This window comes from Anabrus simplex, chromosome 2 (assembly GCF_040414725.1).
Source record: "Anabrus simplex isolate iqAnaSimp1 chromosome 2, ASM4041472v1, whole genome shotgun sequence".
NCBI lineage: Eukaryota > Metazoa > Arthropoda > Insecta > Orthoptera > Tettigoniidae > Anabrus > Anabrus simplex.
The window spans coordinates 493531530-493559379 of record NC_090266.1 but is presented as its reverse complement, the minus strand read 5'-3'; the positions used below and the strand labels follow the sequence as shown (position 1 = coordinate 493559379).

At 40.3% G+C, this 27850-nt stretch overlaps 1 protein-coding gene across 3 annotated transcripts in view; it reads right to left on the bottom strand.

The window, feature by feature from the left end:
- LOC136862901 (uncharacterized) overlaps positions 1-27850 on the bottom strand; it is an 801576-nt gene that overhangs the window by 195456 nt on the left and 578270 nt on the right. For all 3 annotated transcript variants that reach the window (XM_067139181.2, XM_067139182.2, XM_067139183.2), the window contains exon 3: positions 17714-17836. In XM_067139181.2, coding sequence (XP_066995282.1) covers positions 17714-17836 — 123 coding nt within the window. The remainder of the gene's footprint in view (positions 1-17713; positions 17837-27850) is intronic.

The window sequence follows — 27850 nt, the reverse complement described above, 5'->3', positions numbered from 1 at the left end:
CATAATTTTGCTAAATATGGTATTACTGGTGTTGTAGGATAATAGATTGTACCTTCTCACCAAATTTCAACATCTTTATACTCGCATTACATAGATTTTCTTGAAGAAATGGCGCTTAGTCTACTGATGCAATTTAAGGTTTTTCTCAAGTGCGAATAATGTATCACGATGCTACACCAATCACCCCCAACTTTTGAGTATCTACTGAGTAAAACTTCAAAAAATATAATGTGGCGGCAGCCATGATTAAAAACCGAATCTCCTACTGTCTGAAAAGGCCCGCTAAGTGCTTGATTCACCACGAGCCGCGCCACAACTCCGGTACATTATTCAAGTTTTAGATGGAGAAATTCTAATAATGTTATTTGCTTTACGACCCACTAACTACTTTTACGGTTTTCGGAGACGCCGAAGTGCCGGAATTTAGTCCCGCAGGAGTTCTTTTACGTGCCAGTAAATCTACCGACACGAGGCTGACGTATTTGAGCACCTTCAAATACCACCGGACTGCGCCAGGAGCGAACCTGCCAAGTTGGGGTCAGAAAGCCAGCGCCTCAACCATCTGAGCCACTCAGCCCGGCTGGAGAAATTCTAGAAAGGAAGTTATTCTCTAAAGTCTTTGCTATAACGACTTACTGATTTGAGGAATTTCAACTTATCTGAGTCAAATACAAATGGTAAGACATGAGCCATTGTAGTCTATACAATTTTTGAATGGATTTCCCTTCACGATATTCTGAGAGTACAGTATTGACGTGATATTTTTAAGCCTATGGGTAAGTTTTGTTGTGCTTGAGACAGAAAATGTGATTAAAGATATTTTCTCCCATAAATACACACAAATCACTGGACAGGTAATAAGATTGTTGCTCTCAGTTCATTCAATCTCGAAATCAGGATCTCCATTAAATCCATCTACGTCATCCACGATGTCAGAATCTGCTTGAAGATTCTGGTAAAATTGTTTGGCATCTGCAAGTATTAGGAGCAACAGCGAACCAAAGTTTCTTAGTTTGGCTTCAGAGATAGGTTTTCCTTTTGGCCACAAAGGTATTAATATCTGGTGAAAGGGAACTCTACTTTCCCGTGGTCGTCCCTGTCTTGACTTATTTATATTTATCTCCTGAGATTCACCATCACATTCTAGAGAATGATTCTCAGACGCAACCTTCTTAGCAAGCTGCATTAGTAGCATTGTCCTTCTCCTTACTTTTGGGAGTACTTGATACATCGCTGAACTTCGTCACTTGATAAACCACTCAATGTATCACCACGTAAAAATGTCAGCACTATCGAAAACGCGAGCTCCCTCGCTGTCATCCGCGCGCAATGTGAGGAATGTGGCGCTTGGTCTAATGATGCAAACTGGAACGTCGCATAGTCTACTGATGCAATTTACATGTTTACTGATTCCCGCTTTGTCGCTTAGATTTTCTGTTTACTAACAGCTAACGGCCTCTTGTAATGCAGTGGGGAATTTTTTGTAAATAGTTCAAGCCTTCCTCTACAAGATGGTGCTAAAATCTCAATTTTCGCCAAATGGCGCTTAGTCTACTGATGCATAACGGCATCCAATTATCACGCGTGCCAAGATCTCCAAGCTCGCTGGGTTTAAATCTACCAGAACGAGGCAGCGAGCGAGCGAACAGCTGTGCGTGACACAGATGTAGGAACAAGGCAGACTAGCCCGCTTAACTCGTCAACCTACCTCGTGGCGAGAACTGGATTAATCTGGAATATATTATAAGTGATGCATTCGGGAATTTTCGAATCAGAAATTTACAAAAAAAAGTAATAGTCATATCTTCTTGGGAGATACGCCATTCTGTAGCCAAACACAAGAACGTCTCTGTTGTCAAATCTCAAGAAAATCCATCGGGATTTTCGAGTAAATCCACTTTGAAAAAATCACGTTATCATATGACGTTTAGGCCTTCACAGTATAAACGACGGAGCTACTCAGTGATAGACAGGCATTCTACCCTGTGTTATTCTGTCCATCGGAAATTGAAGTCAAGTGACGACGTGGTGATTGTAAAACGCGACTTGTACATTCTCACGCAGGTGAATTGAACTTAGTGTAATTCTCGAACTGTGGAACTTAACGCTTTTTCGATCAAAAACCATGTGAAGTGTTTAATTTATTTCGGTGCTGTGCAAATGTTAGAACGTTATATTTCAGTAACTGGGATATTTAAAAGTGTTTGAGATATCTCATCGTTGTAACACAAGTGTTTGCATATTTCTTGCCATTCAACAATTAAGTCATCCGTAACTAGTGATAAACGTTGAGTACGATAGAATGTACCAACAGTACTATTAAATATGAATGACTTAAACTGATAATCTATTACGGTGTTTAACTTAACTGGATTCGAACTCATTTCCGTACATAATTGTACACAATTGCTTCTAAATATGCTTCATGACTTCGTTAGTTTATGAGACTCAATTTGCTAATAGTGTCTGACTAGTTATTATTTATTTCATCACAATTAGCAGTGCCGTCCAGATAAACTCTTTAATAGCTTTTTTTCTGTGTCAAGTGCGTCAGTATTATATTTACGTTGTGGCAAGTAACATGTAGCAAGTGAACCGTGCTTAGTTCCATCGTTTTTCAGTGGTAAATAACCATAAACTCTGTTCCACCATTATTTTATTTTTGTGGTAACATTTTCGTTTCTTAAATCAATGTTATCCGCATTTTAAGCTTTAACATTTTGAAGTGACATTCTTTAATTTCTATCTACAAGTGTCAAGTGAAGTTTATTGGCATATTCCAAACAACTTGTTGTCTGCCGATATTAAAAAATTAAAGGCAGTACCTTGCAAATTTTGGTGACAAGTGATTGTGAACGTGTCCGGGGACTGTACGACGGTGGACACTCGTATAAAGCTAAACTACGAGTGATTACCCCGCATCAAGATCGCCGTAGGCCTCCGAGAAATTCGAGATCTTCAGTTACGAGGTACGGGCTCGATTCCATGGTGGCGAGTGGACTTGGAAGCACGAGTCCAATTCCATGGTGACGAGAGGATCCTGGAGTACGAGTTGCATGGAAGACGATTCGAGAAATGGTGGTTCACTGTAGGAAAGTGATATGAATTTCAAACTTCCCAAAATATTGAATAAACCAAGAGGTCAAAGTACATCTTTACTTATTGTAGATACAACCTATCCTCCTGTACCAATCCCTAGCTATTTTTGCGTAGGAAGTGCCCTGAGAACTTTAATTCATGCTTCTTTCAAATAACAAGTTAGTAAGGGCCAACTTTTGCTTGTACTATATATGCTATATTAGTGTCAATGTCAAAATTATGGACAAAGGAATTTAACAGTGGGAATCAATTTTCTTCAAAGACTCACTCCCTCTTCAGTCTGACTCATTGGCTGAATTGCCAGCGTTGACACCTTCGCTTCAGAGAGTCCTGGGTTCGCTTCCCGGCTGGTAGGGGATTTTAATCGCGTGCGATTAATTCTTCTGGCAAGAAGACTGGTTGTTTGTGTTTGTCCCAACGCTATCCTCTTCATATTCAGACAACACTCTACACTACCAACCACCACATAAACACGGAATAGTGATTGCATCTCTCCATATAGAGTAGGCGTCAGGAAGGGCATCAGCCGTAAAACAAGGACAAATCCACATGTGCGACACAGTTCGCACCCGCGACCCCACAGGTGTGGGAGGAGTGGTAGAAGAAAGAGAAGAAGACTTTCTCCCTAATCGTTTTATTTACTGTTGGAGAAAAATAGAAATGTATCAAATTGTATTAAAAATAAATAATGATGATTGTATGGCCTCATTCATCATGTGCATATATTTTCATTTTAAGCCAACTAGGCTGCCTGTGTGATAATTTTGAAGTTCCATATAACTCTATTGGACGGCTGAGAGACGAACTTCTGTTGGGTAATTTATGGCTGATTTATTTTTCTCGATTAAACACAAAATGTGTCACCAGAGATTTTCTACATAACGACATCGTACGATATGAAGAGCCTAATGGACTCTTGTCCGTCCCTTAAAAATCCAACTGCCACTGCGGGGTTTGAGCCCGCGATCTTGGTGTCTGTAGGCTGACACAATACCACTGACCCACAACATTCATTAATATTTTTACATCAGTAATGAGTTAAAACAATGTTAATTTTAAAATAATTGTCTGTGAGAGGTATGCGTGTAATCTGCACCCTGCACCACAACACACTTCAAACATTTACCAGTGTATACACTCATGTTCATAAAAAACAGAACAACTTGAAAGACTACAGATAGTATGTTCATAATCAAAGGACATGTTCATTAGTGTGTTCTGCAGAAATGATTAGAATGTCAGTCACCTAGGTTCAGCATGTGTCCTGTTAACTAGTAGGCACCGGGTCCTCCCTGAAAACTGATAAAGTGTACCGTGCGTGATGTCATCGACGAGTATAAGGCGCGAATGGCGTCCTGGGGTATAGCCATCCATGTTGCATTCACGTAGGTCAGACTGGTCACAGTGCCCTGGACACGCACCAATTGTGATTTGTGGTTGTACCCAATAGCACCCCAAACCAAAACGCCTTGAGTTGGCAATGTACGTCTTGTGCGAATGCATTCGAAGTGATGGCTCTCCTCCTGTCTGCGGTGAATTAGAACGCGGCCATCATTTTCAAACAAACAGAACCTGGATTCGTCTATCATGATTTTACACATTAGTCAAAGGTAGGCAGAGAAGTAGATGACGCACCGGTAACCCAGACCGCAATAAATGGCGACGGACTGTCTCTCCTGATAGTGTACGATGCGTTACACTGTTCCACTGTTGAGCCAGAGACAAATAGAACGCAGATCTGCCCTGCAGTGCCATTCGGATGAGGTGTTGATCTTCTCGGATGGTGGTCTTGGTGGTGCGACCAGACCTATGTCGTCGTGTTCTACGCCCTTCTGTAAAAAATTATGTACACACCCGTTGCACTGCCGACACACTTCGTCCCACACGAGCAGCAATTTCCCGGATGGATGCATCCCGTTCTCTCATGCCAAAAATGGGTCCTCTTTCAAACTCATTCATTTTACTGTATGGATGTCGCATGCATCTGCGAGGCATCCTTCACGTCTGCTCAAGCCACACTGATCAATTGCATTTGGTTTAATCGACAACGAGAGCCTCAAGCACATTTTACCAGTCGGTGGTGGGTGTGACGATATATCAATGTGGACCTTGAACCTGAGGGCCGACATGGTTCAAATGCTAATCATTTCTTCAAAACATACTATTGCACATATCCTGTGAATATGAACTTCCTATCTCTGGTCTTTCAAGGTGTTCTGGTTTTTATGAACATGAGTGTAAATGCCTTTGATTACTTTTAATAATGTACACTTAACCTCATACTCCCCGAATACAATGAAAAACATTTTCCTTAGGTACTCCGTCATATGCCTTGTCTACACCAATGAAACATAAACGTAACTGCCTATTCCTTTAGTAGAATTCTTCAATTACCTGGCGCTTAGAGTCTGATCCTGACAGCCCCACTGTGGTCTGTAAACACACTGGTTTTCATTCAACTTTCAACCACTGATCGCACCTTCCGTTCAAAATTGCCAGTGACAACTTTGCCTTGTATACTGATCAATGAAATGTCTCGATAATTGTTTCAATCCTACTTGTACTATTCTTTATAGATAGGTGCACTTACTGCTTTCGTCCAAACAGAGTATATCTTACTACTATACGAAATCATTTAGTCCTTTCCTTCCCACTATATTTCAGAATTTCAGGTCTAATTTCATCTTTTCCTGGTGATTTATGACAATATATCTTATTTACAATCCCTTCCACTTCCTCCAGCATAATTTTACTGTCATCATTGCCCTCCTCCACAAGTACTCTTTGGTGCACGACGTCACCAGAAATATTTTCTTTGGTGTTGAGAATATTTTAAGAATAATCCTTCCACCTGTGCAGTGATTACCTGGGATCTATTATGATTTCACCAGATTTACCCAATACACTACTCATTTCCTTTTCCCTTTCGTTTCTAAGATTCTTTATTACTGTTCGGAAAGATTTCCCTACAATTTGACCTAACCTTTCCACGTTACTTCCGAAATCTTCCCACGGCTTCCTTTTGGATTCAACAATTATTTGCTTCGTTCGTTTCTTTCATCTACGTACAATTCCCTATCTGCATCAGTCCTTGTTTGCAGCCACTTCTGATACGCTTTCCTTTTACGTTTACAAGCTGCTCTCACTTCATCATTCCATTAAGATGCTCGCTTTTTCCCTTCTTTACACACAGTTGTTCCTTGCCATTCCCTTGCTTTTTATAACACAACTTCCCTGTATGTCACCCATTCTCTCTCTATACCCAGAACCTGCTTAATCTCCACTGTTTGGAACTTTTCACTAATCATATCCATGTACTTCTGTCTAATTTCCTCGTCTTGGAGGTTTTCTATTCTTAGTCGTATACAGACAGATTTCACTTGCTCTACCCTAACCCTAGGTACTACATTTAGTTCACTAGGGATCACGTAGTTCTAAGTATAATCATAAAATCACCGGTATATCCGAAGTACCCCAACAGATTTTCTGAATTCAAGGTCGGTTATGATATAGTCTTCTATTGATTTGGTGCCCCTACCTTCCCATATGTAACGGTGATCAGCCTTAATTTTGAATATTGTATTCGCAAGTGCTAATCTTAAGCAGGCACATAAGTCCAGTAAACTACACCACAGAGGCGGACATTTATTTATTTATTTATTTATTTATTTATTTATTTATTTATTTATTTATTTATTTATTTATTTATTTATTTATTTATTTACTGAATATAAAAGTACACAGGCATAGGTCTCCACCAAAGCATCTTCCTGGCACAAAATGGCAAAATAATTTTTAAATACAGAAATCACAAATTTTAAAAAGACATTAAATATTAACTTAAGTAAATGAGCTAAAACTAAAGTTAAAGAAAGATAAGAAGAGATAAGGAAGAAAAGGAATTAAGAGAACATAGTGAGTTTTAAATATCCATCAGGTTGGAGCCTTTTTCTTATAATTTACAAACATACGTCTTACGATCTCTGTTGAATGTGTCAAGGCTGAAGGAAGAATTTATGTTAGCGCTGGTAGAACTGTAAAATGAACAAATGATTACAATTGGGGAATTCATGTGATGGACAGCTATGGTGTTACGGGCGTAAAATAATGTTTGCCGGCGTGAGCTACATCTTACCGCATGGTATTCCTGAGCAAGGTGTGCTGATACTATATTAATAGGCATTGGGAGTTCCATTTTACGTTTCAACGGAGAGAATTTCTGTTTAAGTCCAGTTTTAGGGAAAATGACCATCAGTCAGTTGAAATACTTTCCACTATACTAACTTCATAATACCTTTCTCAACAAAACGTTATTGCCTGATATTTTTCACTTGTATTCACATCCTTTTTGTATATTTAATATGTTGTATACCGGTACCGGTACTTAGGTGGCGGTTCCAGTAAATTTTCTGTGCCTGGTTATGCTGATTATCAGCACTTATTAGATAAGATTTTCTTGACCAAATTTATAATGGCGTGTTACAAATATGACGAGGTTTCTAACATTGGTTTGCATTTTAAACAGGAAAGATTGTAAACTGGCTTTATCCATTCGCTACATTTTGTTCTTAATAAATACACGCTGTGGCACTCAATAGAAGTAATTCCTGGCACTAGGGTCAATGTTTACTATGGCCACGTATATCGGGAATATGTTGATACACCACTGTACTACCTCAATCAACACTTACATTGTATGAGTTTCTTAATATTAAAAATATTGTTACGTGTCAGCCCCGTGGTAGCTCCTTTAGATATTTCCAGGAAGGGGCTGGTGACTCAGACGACCTGGAATCTCCCAGCCGGCCTGTGTGGTGGGGCCGGCCTTCCCGTGTACTGTTCTCGCCGGCCGGATTACCTGTGAGTTTCTTTGAGATTCAGTGGGAATGTTCTGCCTCCAGTGACATCGTGAAATTTTTCGATCAAATTACACGACCAATCGAAAGGGAGACGAGCCCCGGAGAGTCAGGCAGAGTTGGACTCCGTGTGGGAGTCAGTCTTAGAGTGAGCGACAGTTGGGCTCCGAGGTGGAGCCAGTGTGACACCCAGTGAGTTGGGGTTCGGTGGCTGGGCTGAGGGCGACAGAGGTGTTGGCTGTCGCTAGTGTCCCACCGAGGTCTGAACCAGGAGCTGTTGTTGTAGTGTCGGAGAGACCAATGAGTGAGTGACTGGAGGCGACAGAACGAACGACTGTATACTGCCTTAAGAGTACTGTGTGTGTGTACTTCTGTGGATTGAGGACCGCCGTGCATCGGCGATTGAAGCAGTTATCGTGAGTGTGAGGATAATTGGACACGTGATAATATTCGCTGTTGTGAGTATCGTCCTGCTGTTGGATACTGTTGTGCTGTTGCTAATTGTTGTTCACTTCATGCGATTCGAATCGATGAACAGTCGTCGAGTGTTGTATAGCCAGGGGCACTGTGTTCAAATCCAGCTCTCTACGCACAGTGGCTGTTCGAGGTGACTGGACTTGGGGGAATGTGAAAGTACGGATTATAGACGGCCGGGACTCCCGGGTGTGTGTACAGAAGAGAGATTTGTAAATAGACTGGTGAGTAGTGTGTGGCCATTCATAAGTGGTAAGAATTGTGTTTAAATATGTGTGTGTGCATTTATTAGGTCATCCTGAAATAAATTAGAGCAATCAAACAGACGGAGTTTTATTCGTAACAATATGTTCAAATGCTTGTCATTATATTTGTATTATTACCTGTGGATTCACATAAATGCTACTTCGATTAATTCACTTACCTGAAGGTTTGCGTGACATATGCCATGTACACGTATTTTAAAGTCGTTGACAAAAGTGAGTGGTTACAAGCAATCCGCTTGTTCCGTAAGCATGGAAAATCCATAACGACTTGCCAGCCTTTGTTCAGGTTCCTTTAGAAGTCACGTAAATATTTCAGCAAGCAAAGCAAGGCTGTGTACCGCACTTAACGAACTCTGGGGTTTAGATCGCGTGTTTACATCCTCGGTCGAAGGTGACGTTTCGTGTGGTTCGCAGTGTCAATATTTCCCAGGATAGGTCTCCATAGGAAAACAATTATCTTCATTCAGAATGATATTTATATGATTATTCTATAAAAATTTTACGCATAATTGAAAACTTCATGGTATCTATTGTTACTGATCTCTTACAATGGGCATTAGCGGCAGAGATGTTTCATAGCGACAGGAAAAAACTAAATTCCCAACGTTACACATATGTAACGCGGGGCACTACAGGGTTATAGGGAGAGAAAGTTTTAACCCATATATGGTCGTAACTATTTTTGTTACCAATACTGATTATTCCCATTAACATGTCGTATTGTGACCCAAATGATCCATGCAAGTTTTGCATCACTGCGTATTTTTCCGGGTGAATACAGCATGGTTCGATAATGACACAGTTATTTACTTATTTATTTATTTATTTATTTATTTAATTTATTTATTTATTTATTTATTTATTTATTTATTTATTTATTTATTTATTTATTTATTTATTTAGTTATTTATTTATTTACTGAATATAAAAGTACACAGGCATAGGTCTCCACCAAAGCATCTTCCTGGCACAAAATGGCAAAATAATTTTTAAATACAGAAATCACAAATTTTAAAAAGACATTAAATATTAACTTAAGTAAATGAGCTAAAACTAAAGTTAAAGAAAGATAACAAGAGATAAGGAAGAAAAGGAATTAAGAGAACATAGTGAGTTTTAAATATCCATCAGGATGGAGCCTTTTTCTTATAATTTACAAACATACGTCTTAAGATCTCTGTTGAATGTGTCAAGGCTGAAGGAAGAATTTATGTTAGCGCTGGTAGAACTGTAAAATGAACAAATGATTATAATTGGGGAATTCGTGTGATGGACAGCTCTGGTGTTACGGGCGTAAAATAATGTTTGCCGGCGTGAGCTACACTTGGGACAAGAAAAGTGATGAGTCCGAGCAATCCTGAGCAATCAATTTTTGCCGTAGGAATTTTTCTTGAGCATTGAATTCACATGCCTTCTGTTCTTCTATTCTTGAACGAAAAAAGTTATGAATATTCCGTAATAATTGAGTCGAAGAAGTATAAAGAGAGAATGTATTTTCTTATGATAAAAATACCTTAACATCTTACTTTGTGCAATTTCAATCAAATGAATTTTATGCTTAAAGAGTGGATCTCAAATTATGTTTTAATATTCCAATTTGTTTCTCACTAAATTACTGCACAACCTATCACATCTGGTTAAAAAGTAACTTCGAGATTCTTATTTCGAAACCAAGAATGTTGTCTACTTATTAGCTATTTTCATTATATGTTAATTAAATGCTAATTTACTAACACACACAACTCCTAAATACGTAACTGTTGATGCAATTTCAAGATCTCCTTCCTCTACATCATATTTGGGATATGTAATTTTCTTCCTCCTATTAGGTAAGGGTTAATCTGCCAGAAGGCAGTTCCATACCTCCGCAGAGGTGTTCCTGAGCCGGAGTTTACGTGCGGTAGGGTGGCCAGTTCCTTTCCGCTCCTCCATTCCCTTACCCCCACCAACAGCCCGTGGCATCCCATCCAAATCCTGACCACGCCCAATGTTGCTTAACTTCGGAGATCTCAAGGGATCCGGTATTTCAACACGGCTACGGCCGTTGGCTCTTCCTCCTAGTAAATACCATAATTGTAAAATTATTAATATTCAGGAACAAAATTATTAATCTCACAGGATGATACAATTTGATTAACATCATGTTGCAAGTCATCCTAATCACTTCGCCAATTTATTGTTTTGTATAACTTTACATCGTCAGTTAAAAGAAAGCATCTGCAGTTGCAAATATTTTAGACAAATTTTCATGAGTATCAGAAAGTGAAGATGGCGAGAAAGAGAAGATCTTTATGGTAAAATGGAAAAACTGCCGAAACATTTAGAAATTATCCGACTCAATGGTGAAGTGGTTAGTGTGATTAGCTGCCACCACAAGAGGCCCTGGTTCAATTCCCGGCTCTGCCAAGAAATTTGTAAAGTGGTACGAGGCGTGGAACGGGGTCCACTCAGGCTCGGGAGGTCTACTAAGTTGAGAGGGGTTGAATTCCCTCCTCAGCCATCCTCGAAGTGGTTTTCCGTAATTTCCCACTTCCCCTCCACGAAAATGCTGGGATGGTACGTAACTCAAGAACATGACCGCCTCCTTCCCTCTTCCTTGATTATCCCTTCTAATCCTCCCATCCCCCACTCCAGGCCCCTGTTCAGCATAGCAGGTGAGGCCGCCTGGACGAGATAATGATCCTCCTCCCCAGTTGTATCCCCGCCCCACAAGTCCCATGCTCCAGGACACTGCCCTTGAGGCGGTAGAGGTTGAATCCCTCGCTCAGTCCGAGGGAAAGACCAACCGTGGAAGATAAACGGATTAAGAAAGAAGGAATTTTAGAAATTTGACATCTGAAGCGAACATATTTTTGCCTGTTTTTAAAGTAACAACAAAATAAATAAAGTAACGGTTTAAAAATCCTACTGGTACATTTTGGTTATTGGCTATTAAAGCTCTTTAAAATTTTTTATGTACCGTGTGATTCAGCCGCCACTTCCAATGCAGGTTTATGGAAACCAAATAACGTGCGACATGGTCATAAGGTGGCTATTCCCCAGCAGGCGTCCGGCTCCATGGCCAAATGGTTATCGTACTGGCGTTTGGTCACCAGTGTCCCGGGTTCGATTCCCGGCGGGGTCGGGATTTTTAACCATAATTGGTTCATTTCGCTGACACGGGGACTGGGTGTACGTGTCGTCTTCATCATCATTTCATCCCCATCACGACGCGCCGGTCGCCTTCGGACATCAAATTCAAAGACCTGCATCTGGCGAGCCGAACTTGTCCTCGGACACTCCCGGCACTAAAAGCCATAGGCCCTACGCCATTTCATTTCATTTTTCCCCAGCAGGCGAATTGTATGGTACTAACGTCGAGCTAGCACATTTTGCACACGATTCTGAACCCTATAGACAGGCCATATCGACCGCTCGCAAAATATGGCGCCTTGAAGTCATGTAGCGACGTCCTTTCACCATGTAACTATGATAATGTTTCGTGCTTCGTGATTGGGTGGTACGAAGAGGGGAATCAATGCATAAAGCTAGATAACAGTAGAGTAATTCATGTCTTGAACACCGAACCGGATGGCGTATGTACTCTACTCTCGCCGCACTAGCAGCATGTTCCCAACAGTGTAGCCTATCGGATGTGGTTAGTCGTTAGCCTAGCAATCGATGGAATGTGCTATCGGCGGTTCGCATCCTGCATCGTTCTAATATTTTCCATCGGTTTGATGTTTGAATACGAAAACACAGGCCCACGTTTGCCACATTCAAACAGTAGAATGACGCTGTTGTTCATCTTGTGCCCTGCGCATACTCCGCTGGTTAGGGCCTGAATGTACTGTAATCTCTCCTGTTATTCGGCATGTTTTCCACAGAGGAATAAGTTGTCACGCTCTTCATTTAGGGAGAAGAAAGACAAAACGCGTGCGAGGCACTACGTCTGTACCAGGAGCGGTACGCCGACTGACGACACGCGGCTGCTACGAATTTCCGCCGTGTTGAGAGACGGCTAACGACAACAGGCGTGATTTCCAAGCAGCCACCAGACCTCGATAGGCCCGTTACATGGGGTGGAACAGATGAGGCCGTCCTGGAGGCAGCTCGTAATAATCCACACATCAGTACAAGGGCGATTGCACAACGGGAGAACACCAGCCAGCCGTCCGTCTAGCAAATACTGCATGAACATAAATTTCACCCATACCATCTTAAGCTACACCAAGAGCTCTATGGGCGGGATTTCGAAGCTCGAATGGAGGTCTGTTAGTGGCTATTAGGCAGGCTGGAAAATGATGCAGCATTCGTATTGCACATGTTGTTCTCGTACGAATCGCGTTTCCACAATAATGGGAACGTCAACCACCACAACATGCACTATTGGAGTCCGAACAATCCTCACTGGATGCGACAGGCGGCCCGTCAAGTACGACGGGGAGTGAATGTGTGGTGTGGAATTTTGGGTTTTTGCCGGATTGGACCTTGTTTCTTTGAGGTTCACTGGACGAGCCCACGCTACCTGCACTTTGTGCGTCAGGAACTCCCACTGCTGCTGGCGGATGTGGCCTTGCACGATCGTTTGACGATGTCGTTGTAACAGGTTGGAGCTCTACCACATCTGCCACATCCGATTTTACCCGTTGTAACCATCTGAACGAGGAACTGCCTGGAAAATGGTTACGAAGAAGAGGTCCTGTTTCTTGGGCAGTTAGATCACCGGATTTAACGCCGTTAGACTTATTCTTGTGGGCGAATTTGAAGAACGTCATTTACACTCAAGCGCCGGAAAACCCCGATCAGCTGCGGTAACTCATCACGACGCCTGCCGAGCAATTACAACTGAAATTCTTCAGCGTGCAAGACGATCTACTGGACACCGGGCCCGAATGTGCATAAATCAAATTGGTCATCGCATCGAGCATTTGCTGCTATGAAACATTGTCAGGGCAGCTGTGTTCCTATTATTTATGGTCCGTATGTGTCCGGCCTGCTAACTGATCGGCCCTTCTTAGGGCTACAATCACGTTCATTCACTCACAATTTGCATGAAAGCGGGTGATGGACTTACATTGCGTGCGTTACGTACTAAAGAAATATTTTTAAACTCTGAAATCTTCACCCCCGACTGGAACTTCCCACCACACCCGTAAGCCCTTTCCGCGGCACCTATACCAATTATTCTACGCATGCCTTCCAGTGTTTAGTACGAGTATAATATTACGGTGTCCTCTCCTGGTGAGGCGGAGTTGTCTGAGCATACCGGCATGTCAGTTGTTTTAAGGACGGAATTGATATTTCGGGTTGCATAAAACTATATTGCAAGGGGCAGCTGAACCCACAGTATATATATTACATCAATTCGTTTATTAGGTTCTACTGTAGGGTATTGTATAAATTGTAAGTAATACTCAGTTAATTTGTCAAAGTAGGCCCGCCGCGTGTAATGCCATGCTGAATTGCGGAAATTCTGCAGTATAAGTAGTAATAAACCTTGGCTCCGGCATGTACTGCCGAAGCTAGTAGATAATTAGGTATCATTACAGAGTAACCTCCCTTCAAAAGAGGACTTATACTGGAAATTCTCCATTCTTGTTGGAATAAAAACGTCTTTAACGAAAGATTGAAAATGAAAGTTAAGTGGGTAGGCAGTACTTTATGTACTCTTGATTATGTACGGTGGAACACCGTCGAGTTCTCTGGACCGTTTAGGCTTTAACTTTCTATTTATTGTTCATTTGACTTCGTCTTCTGCTTTATGAGTCCACAAAAAGTTCCGTTACAAGAATAAAACATACTATTTCTGTAAGAAAATTCCCTCCGAAACCCAGATCTAATTTCGGAATTTCTGTACCGGCGTCAGATTTCATGTGATATTTTTTGAGTTACATTTACCATTTACCATTATGATAAAACACTGCTGATGGTTGTATTATTATTGTTATCAAAATCAAACAGTTGTACTAGCACACAAGTGTTTAGTTCATAACCGGTTTTCGGACACTACGTCACCAGTGATTAAAAAATATTTAAAACACGCTCCTCTACATGTGTGTTTCGTCAAGATGAAATGGGGCCCAGATGAAATAAACATTTCAATTCTAATTATTATTTCATCTGGGCTCCAATTCATTTTGACGACACACCCATGTAGATTAGCGTATTTTTGTTTGGAGTATGCACTGTAGCCAATATATGAGAAAAAAAGATGCCAAACACAGATCAAGTTCGATATTTTCCCGACAGAAGGTATCTATTGTTTCAGTCAGTTTAACATCATTAGTTGTAAGTTCAGTGGTATATAATCAGAGCGTGTAGGACTGAGGTTAACGTGTCAAGAGTACCGATCTTTGCTGCTGACTGTATTCGAATTGTGATATAGCTACGAGAAGAATGGCGATAACTGAATACGACCGCTGTTTTTGGGATGAGTCGGAATGATGTCTCCAGACTTTGAAAAAAGTTGAGAGAGGCACCAACGGTTGTTGATCGTTAAAGGATTGGACGGTCAGGCGAAACAACTAGCAGGGAGAATCTGTATACGTTGCTTTCAGCACGTTGTAGGCCAGTACTACTGTCACAAAATTCCACCAAGCTATGTGAAATCGGCTGCACGTCTGAGGATTGATATCAGCGAAGGCTGGGCTGAAAGCTTATCTTGAACTAAACCGTAAGGCATCTCCTGTGATGTGGTCCCATGACATCAGGGACAGTGGGAGCGTACGCTCTTTGCTGATAAGGTCACAATAAACTTGCACCTGTACGCCAGGAGCTTCGGAATCTAAAGATGGACCGTAGAAATACAGAAGGAACCCGCCATCCTTGGACCGCCATCAGCAGCAAGGATTTTCCATCATGTTTTGGGGTGGAATAACATTTGCTCGACGTATGACTCTAATTCCTATCCAGGGTAACATGACTGATCTGGTCTACAGAGACAACACCCTCCAACCTGCAGTTACAGGATTTTCTGTCATTGTGGGTGAGGGCTTTACACTAGTTGATAATGAAGCTCGTACTCATCGAGTCAGAATGGTGAACCAGTTCCATGGGACACATGTATAGCGAATGGTTTGGCTGGCATGTTCTGCGTACGTGATCTGTGTTGAACGTGCATGACATGAACTGGAGAGAGTCATTTCTCACAATTCTAATCATCCTGCTAACATTCAGAGACTGACTGAAGCTCCTATACAAGAGCGGGATAACCTTCCCCATAAACAGTTGGATTATTTGGTGCTGATTTTGCCTCGTCGTATTCAGGCATGTCTGAGTATCCGAGGTAGACACACTGTATTGATCTCCATCACAATTAACGATAATTTTGTGTTCAAAATACCACAATACCAATTCATACATTCATTACGTTTCTGTTTTCTTCGCATAGATCAGTCACTCCCAAACTGTGGTCCGCCGACCATGGGGGACCACGGCGATAATTCAAGGGGTCCGCAATAATAATGCAAGTTGTAAGTATTTGAAGAGTGAAATGTAATTGTACATACGCAATTCATAGACCATTATACTATATTTAGGGACTATGTCTTCACTGTTATATGACTTACATACAGTATATGTAACTCTTCACTTGGCCGATAGATAGTACAAGTTACCAGCGAAAAAAAAAGAAATTGTGGGATACTTGGAATTGCTAGTATCCACACTAAGACCATATTTTCCGGCTCTGGTTGAGAAATTCTCGTGGATTAGATATATGTTCTTTGAAACTGAATATGAACTGCCCTCCCCTACGAAGATCAACTAGACGAAGTACACCTATCTTGGCAGAGAGAAAGTGAGAAAAAATTAAGTATTATGTGGGTGGAGAATAAGATGGAGTGGTATGTTTAGCTCCAGAAGTTCAATGAATGCATCACAACTCCACGGCTTTGATCGACTTTTGGAACCATGGCATCCCCTACACCCCACAATTTGCAGAAAGGAAATACTGAGTTTAATGCCTTTCATGACAACATACCTGTTTGAGTGTACGTATTCTACTCTCACACAAATGGAAGCGAAGTACTGAAACAGAGGTAATGTAGAGGATGACCTTCGGTTCGTGTGACTACGCCTTTAAAACGATTGGTCTTTAGAAAACGGCACCATCCGTCCCTTTGATCCCACAACCGCAGCAAGTGAATTTTTCAAGTAAGTTTCCAGATCCAGACTGTTGTAATTATTAGCCAAGTGTCATATAGTTTTATAACTTTCGTGCATTTATAAAATATATTAATGTAAATGAAGTGATATTAAAATTTCAAAGAAAGTCAATATTAGTCCTGAATATTATACAAATAAAGTCAAAAATGTTATTATTACAAAATTCCTTTTGTTTTGTTTACTAAATTCAGTATTATGTTCTGTACCAAAGGGGTCCTTGGTAATGCACGCGATGTGCTCAGGGGGCCTCAGAGACAAAATCTTTGTGAAACCCTGGCAGAGATAACTGCACGATATTGTATACTATTTGTAATATACATTCCACACACACAGTAAATTTCATCCTTCTGGCATATCAAATTTTAATTTACAAAACACTGTGCACTAAACTAGAATATGCAAATGTTCTTTTGATCACTGAATGAACTAAAATGCTGTGAAGGATCGTTGTCTTGCGTTATGCTAGAGACAACTTTTTAGTTCAGCTTTTTACTGCAGCTTGATAGTAATCAAAGTCACCGTTCATAGTCAGTTACACTATGGTTGATTCCTAATTCCTGTAGTAAGTATAATCTCGCTACGAGAATACGCATAGAATTAATATTGATACTTTGAACAGGTTTCCTCTGTTGAACGCAGAAACAATGCCAATGAAGGAATGTCATCATACTGTCTAAATATTATTGTGTTTTTCAATGAATTTTCATGTAATTGAAGATCCATGAAGAGTGATACTACGACCCATTTACAACTAATTGCTATTTCTTCGCAAGAAAATCATTATCATTTGAAAGACCGAATAAAGAAAGTCTTGAAATAATAATTATCTTCTAAATCTAATTCTAACTTTATGTTTACATAAAATGTTACCTGGTCAACTGTGAGTGTCATTCGCAAGTTGAGGCTGACAAGTTCGGTGAAATTGGGAACCAGACCCAATAAAACGTTCGGATTGACGTGCCGGAGATACGATATATCTAACCGCTTCAGTTTCTGAAACACAAGGAAGGTTATAATCAAACAATTTAGTCATAATATGTGAGATATGTTTCATTAACATGCTCTACTTCGAGAAATTAACCATCATGCAATTACAACGATAAAGAAAAATATTGCCATTTCTCACTTAAGTAAGAATGTGCCTGAACTGAAACATAAATGATGGAAAGTGTCTCATGAAAGGTAGAGATTTACCGAGAAATATATTGATAAAAAATGACTAGAGCTCTAATCGTTTCTTTAAATAGCATAGAGACATAGCGCTACATGATTCATGAAGGATTCATGATCACTCGTGATGATTTTCGTAAATGACGATTTACATCGAGACATTCGTCATTCACTCACGGAAATGAATGGGATCTGATAAATGCAGGACGTGATTTTACGGGAGCAGAGATTATTGTCAATGGAATACTGTTTAGGATAGATACTGTCTTGAAGGTGATCAGGGATTTAAATGCGACTATGGAGTTGGTATGTGGAAAATAGGGAGTGAAATTTGTACATCCTAATGGGAGGGTAGGATACAGGGATCTGCACTCAGATGGTCTTAACTTAAACCACAGTGGTACGTGTAAGTTAAGAGTTTAGGTATGTTATAGGGAGGTATATTCGGAGAAACGGGTTGCACTAGTGAGCGACGATAGAAGTACAGGGAGCTAGAAATCCAGTAAGGATGATACAAAAATATTAGTGATAAACTGTACATGTATTGTAAAGAAATATATAAAATTAAGTAATTTAATAGTTATATATTTACCAGATATTGTAACAGGAGTTGAAGCATGACCAAGGAGTGATATTATCGATGTGGAAATTTTCTCACGGGTCTGGAGTGCTTATCGCAGAGACAGGATAGGAAATGTTGGAGGGAGAGTATTTTTAAGGTACAGAAAAATTAAGGATGAGAAATGTGACATTTTATATGTAAGGCTCATCTCTAGCGATAATAGGTAAATTGAAGTTCTTGGGGTGGAAAGGGTGACGCTGACACTGATGCGGAGTTACTTGATAAAATAATAAGCTACTCGTATATGGGAAACGATACGGAATGGAACGTGACTGTAGCGGGTGATCTCAATAGAGGTACCATTCCCGGACGGGCAGGGGATTTTTCGGTTTCTAGTTAATTCCTTTGGATTAGTCTATTGTGACTGGACTGAGAATAGAGATACTGAGGGTGTTAGTGGGTGTTTGAAATGGAAAAGTCATCTCCAGGTGATAGTGACGAAAGCGAATCTAACGTGAAATCCGAAGAGCCAGTGTCAACGGATAATACGAAACATATACATCATCAATAGGTACCTTGAACGGTAGTAATGACCGGATTGTGAACTTCAGGATAATAAACCACCTGCAGTTACATACAGTATAATCCTGTATATTGAACACATTTCGAGGCTTATCTAGAGTCGATACTAAGTGCACGAAAGCATTCAGGTTCAGGAGATGAAAGAAATAAAGTCAGTTCTAACATTTATAAGTTACGTTAATCATCAAATCACCAAATCCCTAGCTCTATATGATAATGGGAATTGTTACTAACAATTACAAATTAAATTGTAATGCAAAAACTTTCTTGTGGTGGAAATTATCATAACTCATTAAAAAAATATATATGATCCAGATTCAAATCTAAGTTTGGATAAACTGATACTGAAGTTGCTAACATCACAGTAATCCTAATTTGGCTTTTATTTACTGTTGCTAGCTATATCCTGTGCCTTTGCTGGCAAGATGTAGTGTTTACAGTGCACTATGTCTTCTGGTATGGGCTAGAGCAATTTTGTTACTTTCATTGATCTGTCTCAGCTTTATCCTTGGCTTTGACAAAATGAAAGTGACTGAGGTATGAGTGATGCTAGTAATGCCATTCCTTCTGCAGCCAGTCCCTGCTATGAATGGTGTGAAAATATTGCTCATAGGGTCGGTTGGTGCATGCATTTCAGTGGGCTTGGCAGACTGATATGTAATAGCAACTTCTGGCTCGGTGAGGAAAGCAACGGGAAACTACCTCACTCCTCATTTCCCTAGTACGCCTCTTCAGTGATGCCCAGGCCATCTATGACAGCTGATGGCGGAGCTGTTGAGGATCCAATCAGCCTTCGGGCTGAGGACTAAACATACATAGCTATATCCTATCAATACAGCACCAGTACTACGTAGCTTACCTTGGGAGATTAAGCAAATTACTTCATTTCACAAAATAGAAGTACTATTTCCTCAGTAAATGTATCACTTCATATAATAAATTCACATTATACGGTAATCATTAGAAGTAGCTCTGTCTGTTAGGTCATCAGCTCAGAGGCTGGTTGGATCCTCAAATAGCACCACCAAAGGTTATGCCGTTATAAGGAAACCGCAAAAACCAATGGCAGCACCAAAATGAGGCGTACTAGGCAAGACGAGGAGTGAGGTAGTTTGCCATTGCTTTCCTCCCTGGGTCAGAAAGTGCTATTGCAGCACGACTGACCCTATGAGCAACACCTTTCCTAACACTCAGATGCACTAGTCGTGCTCTGAATGTCAATACTCAGCACCACCCATACCCCAGCAGCTTCCATATTGTCACAGCCATGGATGAGACTGGGACTTCGGTGAAAGCTACAATTTACTCTGGCCTGTGCCAAGGGATGGATACAAAAGTACTGTATCCATCAAGAAATGGCAGCAGGCAAAAGAAGTAGCTCAGAAGAAGTAATTTAAAGACGCGTTGCACACTTTTAACAATAAAATCGAGATGCTGAACATAATATCACACAATTCCATTGAAACTCCACTTAGAATGATCGGAACTTTACCAAAAAATCAAGGGGAATATAAATCGAATAGACCACCATACCCCTAACTGTAAAAGCGGAATTCGAATAACAAATCGTCGCTGCCGGGACAAAACCTCCTATGTAAAATATTTTAGCTTAGAACTTTGGCCGGTAAGGTTTTGTCATCTAAGGTGCAATATTGTGTGAATATTGTCAAGGCATTCTCACTCTTCTTAATGTATGTGCTGCGGCTCAGTATATCTCCAAAAATATGATCACATATGAGGTTTTTGTCCCGGCAACGACGAAATACAGAATCGAGATTCTAAGTTCAGCACTTTCACACTCACTTCCATAAACTTCAACTACCAAATATTATTGTCTTCTCTGTTTTATAACACTGAAAATGTTAGTACGATAATTCTTATTCTTCTCCTCCTTCTTCTTATTCTTATTTACGAATGAATACCGAAAAGCGTCACAATTCTGTGCGTAGGCTTGTTTATACTTATACAGACAGACTGATAGATAGCTAGATATCGTCTTCATTTGTGGCTTTTCTTTTACTTAACCACTGCTTTTTTAAATAACTAAAATGCTACTAATTAAATAATAATAATAATAATAATAATAATAATAATAATAATAATAATAATAATAAAGTACATATTGTAACAGTAAATTTGGTACTTCGGTAGACATGAGACGCAGGGCGTGTACCATTCGTTGAAGTGCGTACAGAGGGAGAGGGTTTGTTTAGAAATAAATCTTAAAATTTTTCCTCTGAGTTTATTAGTAAATTCAAAGTCATGTCACCTCTGTACAGCAGATACAGTAGAAAATGTTCCTCGTCCTAGGGCTGGCAATGTCCTTGGATTCCGGCAGCTCCTCCTCTTCTCATACCAGTGAACCACCATTCCTCCCCCGATGGAAGTTCTAGAAGATCCATTCGACGTCTTGAAGATCCATACGGTGCTGACGAAGGGCGTTGAGGTTGTCCTCGTGAATGATGAACGTGAATGAACATCGTTAAGCCTTGGGGCGAGTTAATGCAAAGACTGCTTCTGCACAGATGAGAGGAAAGTTTATCAATGGCTTTGACAAGGTTCAAACACAAAAGAAATGTATTTTGAAAGTTTATCACACGGTGAAATGTCACGAAATTTTGTCCCGTGTTAAATGAAAAGAAGGCCACTAAACTCGAATGAGCATGTAAGTTTAATATTCATAAAAATAAAAGTCCACACGAAACTTATTGTCGAATTTTAACAGTCACTTGAAGTTTGTGGCACTTGGCATAATGTAAAGTAATGTCGCACGACTTAGTTCTTTGAAGCACTGTTCAACGTAATTTAATTGGATTCGAAAATAAAGATGTTTCACTCGTGAATTCGAACTCATTCATGTATTGATAATAACATGAAATCAAAAGACGAAATTAATCGAGTATTGACAGTCCTCGGTTCGACTGTTCGTAAAACTGAATGTTCGTAGAATTGAAAGGTGCTGTTTAGTAGAATTGAAATGCACAGTTCACACATGCACAGTTTACAGTTCATGACCAACAAATATTTACACAGTTCATGAAATGGCAAATTATTGACGTAGTCATGCTTGCAATCGAGTAAATCTGGATTAAAACACAGTCTCATAAACTTGAAGTATTTAGTACTCTGTAAGGAGCAAATTGTTCTAAGTCCTGTCCATAACATGAAACTTCAAATTACGAGCACTCGAAAACATTCGCAAGTCTTAGACACTCGTGTAGAATAACAGTCACTTGATAATGTTCAGACGAAGCACAATTTATATCACGTCCCGTCGGTGTAAAAGTTTGTCACTCACAGTATAAAGAAATCCGTACAAGTCCATATTCGACGCGATTGGGTTAAAGTCCACGGACTCGAAGATTGATAGCCGCTTCACGCTAGATCACGGTCCTCGCGAACCGACTGTATGAACTCCACTGCCTAGCGTGCCCATACACACTCTGGCCACACACTCAGGCCACACACTGCTCTGCTGAGCGAAGCAGTACTGTATTTATATCTGATCTGGGCCTTCACATCTCGTTCCATAACTTCATCGCCTCATGCCAGATTTACGTGAGACTCGGCAGGAACTTACATAAGGGATCGGGTTACATGGTGATGTTGTTAAATTTGTTTAATTATTATTGTGGGGAAAGTTATTACCCATAGAAACTCGAAGAACATTCCACATCAGTCTAGGCTCTGTATCGCGGCGAGGCATGCTGTGACGTCACCCGCTCTCTACGTCACACGCACACAGCTGTTGCTCGTCGTCCAGTCAGTCTTTCGTAGCCGGTCCGGAGCGTAACGCGTAAGTTTTTAAAATTTCTATTACGGGGACTTAGTTTTGTACCGCCGTTACCGGTACATCATATAAGTGCATTTTCATTACAGGTGGTTATGCCTTTCAGCGTTCAGTATGCAAGCCAATGTCAATTTACTAAACGCCGCCATAATCATCTACTTGTAACTAGTTATAGGACCTCGTTTAGTTGTATACCTCTTATCGTTAAACAACTATAAACTGAGTCTAATCATCGTCGTCTTGATCTCCCTCTACTTCCAACACACTCCATGTCTGAGCCCATTTTTTCTCCTAGGTAACTTATCCTACTTTATTCACTTCAGATGAGTCCACCACCAAGGCCAATTTATGCGCACAGCTTCATTAATCGAGTTCATTCCTAATTTAACCTTTATCTCCTTATTACCGAGCTCGATAGCTGCAGTCGCTTAAGTGGGGCCAGTATCCAGTATTCGGGAGATAGTAGGTTCGAACCCCATTGTCGGCAGCCCTGAAAATGGTTTTCCGTGGTTTCCCATTTTCACACCAGGCAAATGCTGGGGCTGTACCTTAATTAAGGCCAAGGCCGCTTCCTTCCCATTCCTAGCTCTTCCTTGTCCCATCGTCGCCATAAGACATATCTGTGTCGGTGCGACGTAAAGCAACTAGAAAAAAATCTTGTTCCGAATACACTCTTGCCATTGTTCCTATCTGTTTGTACTAGCAATCATTCTCTTTACCTTCATGTCTGTTAATTCTAACTTATGGATAAGATAACCTGAGTCAACCCAGCGTTAACTCCCGTAAAGGAAACTTGGTCTGAAAACTGACCGGTGTAGAGATGGTTTCGTCCTGGAGCAGACTTACGTCTTACAGAATACTATTTATCGCAACTGCAAACTCATTGCATTAGTTTTTCTGCACCTTGAATCAGTCTTACAATACTACTACCCCAGGGAATATACATTCTAAATACCTGAAGTTATCTATCTGTTCCACTTTTCTATTCCCAACCTGGCATTCAACTCTTTTAGGTTTCTTACCAACTGGCATCACTATAGTCTTGGAAAGGTAGGTTTTCATATCATATTCATTGAACCTATTTTCAAGTTCCAAAATATTAGACTGCAAGTTTTCAGCACAATCTGCCATTAAGACCAAGTTGTCGGCGTAGGCCAAATTTCTTACTACATTTCGACCAACCTGAATTCCTTCCTCCCACTTTATACCTTTCAGTAGGTGATCTATGTATGCTATGAACAACAAGGGTACAAGATTACAGCCTTGTCTAATACCTGTAAGGAACTTGAACCAAGAAATCATTCTAACATCAATGCTTACTGCAGCCCAATTGTCAATGGGAATTCCTTTGACTGCTTTTAACAATCTACACTTATTCTCTCCTCCCCCCACCCCTACTCTGCCATATAAATATTAGACATCCCGTAGCATTATTCAATAACCATGCGCGTACTGAAAAATTGGATCCTGGAAGCTTCTCTTTGGTTTGAAATCACATTGATTTTCATCCAGTTTATTCTCAAATACTGACTGCACCCTCCCTTTCAAAATGCCAGTGACCATATTGACTTGTGCACTGATCAATAAAATACCTCGATAGTTGTTGCAGTCCTATCTGTTCCCTTTTTTTATATATAGGTACAATTACTGCTTTCATCCAGTCAAAAGGTACCTTACTTATATTCTATGCTAATCTAATCACTTTATGAAGACATTCCATCCCTGCCCTCTAAATATATTTCACTATTTCAGTCTAGTTCCTTCTATTCTTACTGCTTGATGCCGATGGAGTATATTTACAATAATTTCCACATCCTTATGCGTAATTTCATCAATATCACTGTTCTCCTGACCATGAGTTCGATTGTTCTTGACCTCACCAGAATTATTTTCTTTAAGGTTGAGAAGATTTTCTTCAGTTTCCTTCCATCTACACAGTGATTAACTGGGATCTATTACGAGTTCATCTAATTTACACAAACCACTATTCATGTCTTCTTTTCCTTCCTTTCTAAGATATTTGTGTCAAAAAAGTTTTCCCTGCTGACTGACTAGACTTTCCAGGTTATAATGAAATCTTCCCACGAATTTTTATTGGATTCTTTCTTTCACCTATTGCCTGTCTGCATCAGTCCTTTTCTGGAACCATTTCTGAAACGCCTTCTTCTTACGTTTACAAGCTGTTCCCATTTCATCAATCCATCACATGTTCCCTTTTTCCCATCTTTACACACAATTGTTTCTAGGAAATTCCTTGTTGTTTCTACCAAGGCATCCCTGTATGTCACCCATTATCTTTCTAAACCTTGAAACTTCTTACAGTCTATCGTTTGGAAGTTTTTAGTAATCATATGCATGTACTTTTGCCTCATTTCCTCGTCCTCGTCGTTTTTCTATCCTGATTCGTCTGAAAACAGATTTAACATTCTTTATGCTAGGCCTTGAGATACTTAGTTCACTACAAATCAGGTAGTGGTCTCTATTATAAACAAATCACTGCACATTCCTAACAGATTTAATGAATTCAAATTTTGTTATGTTATAGTCTACCACGGAGAATGTATTCTTAACTGCGAATTCCATACTAGCAAAGAAGTCCGGTAAACGTTTTCCATGCCTATTAGCTTCCGTATGTTCTCTACAATTACCCACCTACTTTCCGTATCCTTCAGTTCTATTTCCAACTCTCGCATTGAAATTGCCCTGTAGCACTATCCTACCTGTCCCTGCCTATGACGTCACTCAGTGCTTCATAAAACGTATTAATTTTCTACTCATCTGCACACTCCCATGGGGAACAGACCCAAACAATTCTCGTCCTAATTTCTCCAGCTGCCATATTTACCCACATCACTCGTTCAGGTTCGTGGCTAACAGTAACTACTGCGTGCAACAATATTTACGATGAACAGTGCCACTTTACACTCTGCCCTTTCCTTTTTAACACCCATCAAGAGCACTTTATAATTTTCTATCTCTTCCTCGTTATCTCCCATTCCCCGAATATCATTAACTCCTAACACATCCAGACGCATCCTCTTTCTTGACTCAGACAGTTCTACTTTATTTCTTGCAATAGCCCCATTATGTTGATAGCTCTCCATCGAAATCCGTTCATTCGCCAATTAGTTTTCAAGGCGTCCCACGCCTGTGAAATGGAAGTGGGACTCCGTTACTCCCATAGTTTCAAGCTTTGCTTAAAACGGTTTGAGCTCAGGAAATTTTATGAAGCAGGATACCACCCTACTTATACATACGTAGTCCTATTGAGGATCTCTCCTCTAGCGGGTTAGGGTCAACCGGTGGATTGTACAGTCTGACCGCCTGAGCAAAATGAGGGCCTTGACTTAGAATATGTCCGAGATACTCAACCCCATTCTGTAGGAACGGGTATCCTGATTCTCAGGACCACTTACTAGGCCACTCAGCCGTTGCCCATGGTTCACGAACCAGCATGTGACGACATAACGAACACCACGAGTAATAAAAATAATAATAAAAATTAAATGAAAGCGTTAAGGTAACTCTTAAACTATCCCTAATACGTAATTATAATCTAAATGCAATAACATTTGACCATTTGCGATAGCTCTGAAAGTAATTTTAATATAATTATAAGTACAATGATAATTGTCTATTCACTCACACATTCACATTTCGGTCATTTCACAACAAATTTTAATGAATCACACTAGTTTCTTCGACAGTTCACCTTCAATTTAATAAGAGAAGTCACGTGCCTGATGTTGGGAGGTATTTAATTTTATGGCCTAGCAGCAGAGATTGCGAAAGAGCGGTTGTAGGTAGTAGAGCTATGGAAAGTAATTGTGAGAGTGGAACCGGATTGTGTATAATGGTGATGAAATGGCGTATGGCATTTAGTACCGGGAGGTCCCAGGACGGGTTCGGCTCGCCAGGTGCATATCTTTCGATTTGACGCTCGTGGGCAACCTGCGCGTTGTGATGAGGATGAAATGATTATGAATACAACACATACACCCAGCCCCCGTGCCAGGGAAATTAACCAATGATGGTTAAAATTCCTGACCCTGCCAGGAATCGCACCCGGGACCCCCGGGACCAAAGGCCAACACGCTAACCATTTATCCATGGAGAAGGACACAATGGTGATGATTTCATGAGAGGAATTTAGAGTGTGATGAAATGTAATTTGGTTTATTCTGAATTAAGTATTCTGCGGAAAAAGGGTAATTGAATGTAGTTTACGACGGTCGTGCACGCGAAGCGACAGTTTCCTACACTAAGGTGTTATGTGACTATCATAATGTAGATGTTTAATGAAACTAATGCAGCGATTTTAAGTCCAGTCTAGTTCTTATGTCTGTATTGAGTTATGTCCAGTAATATTGTGTGTGTCACAGTAGTCAAGGACAGGTAAGATGAGAGGGCGAACAAGTTGTGCTTTAAGGCGCACGGGGAACATAGCTGAGTTTCAATGGGTAGAAGGATTTATGAATTTGATTACAACTGCTTGTTCCGTGTTTAATCCAATTTAAATTCTCGATCGTTACAACACCTATGTTGGTCATAGAGGGAATGACTATTTATAATAACATGGGACACGTAGCTACGTTTTATCGAATTGAAATATCTTTTGATACTAGTGATAATAGACTGAGCTTTATTAGGATTTATTAACAAATCATTTTTATTGGCATAGTCAGTGAGTTATTGGAGGTCAGTGTTTAATTTGTGAATAACCCTACATATGTAACTTCGACAAAAGTGATGGCATATCTATAGATGATCGACATAAAGGTGGCGCTAACTAAATTTTAATGTTTCACCAGTGTGATCGATACCGATCAAAAATCGTAATGGACTCAAAACAGAGCCATCAGGGACACCATATAGGCACCTTAGCCCGCCATTCAGGAATCAT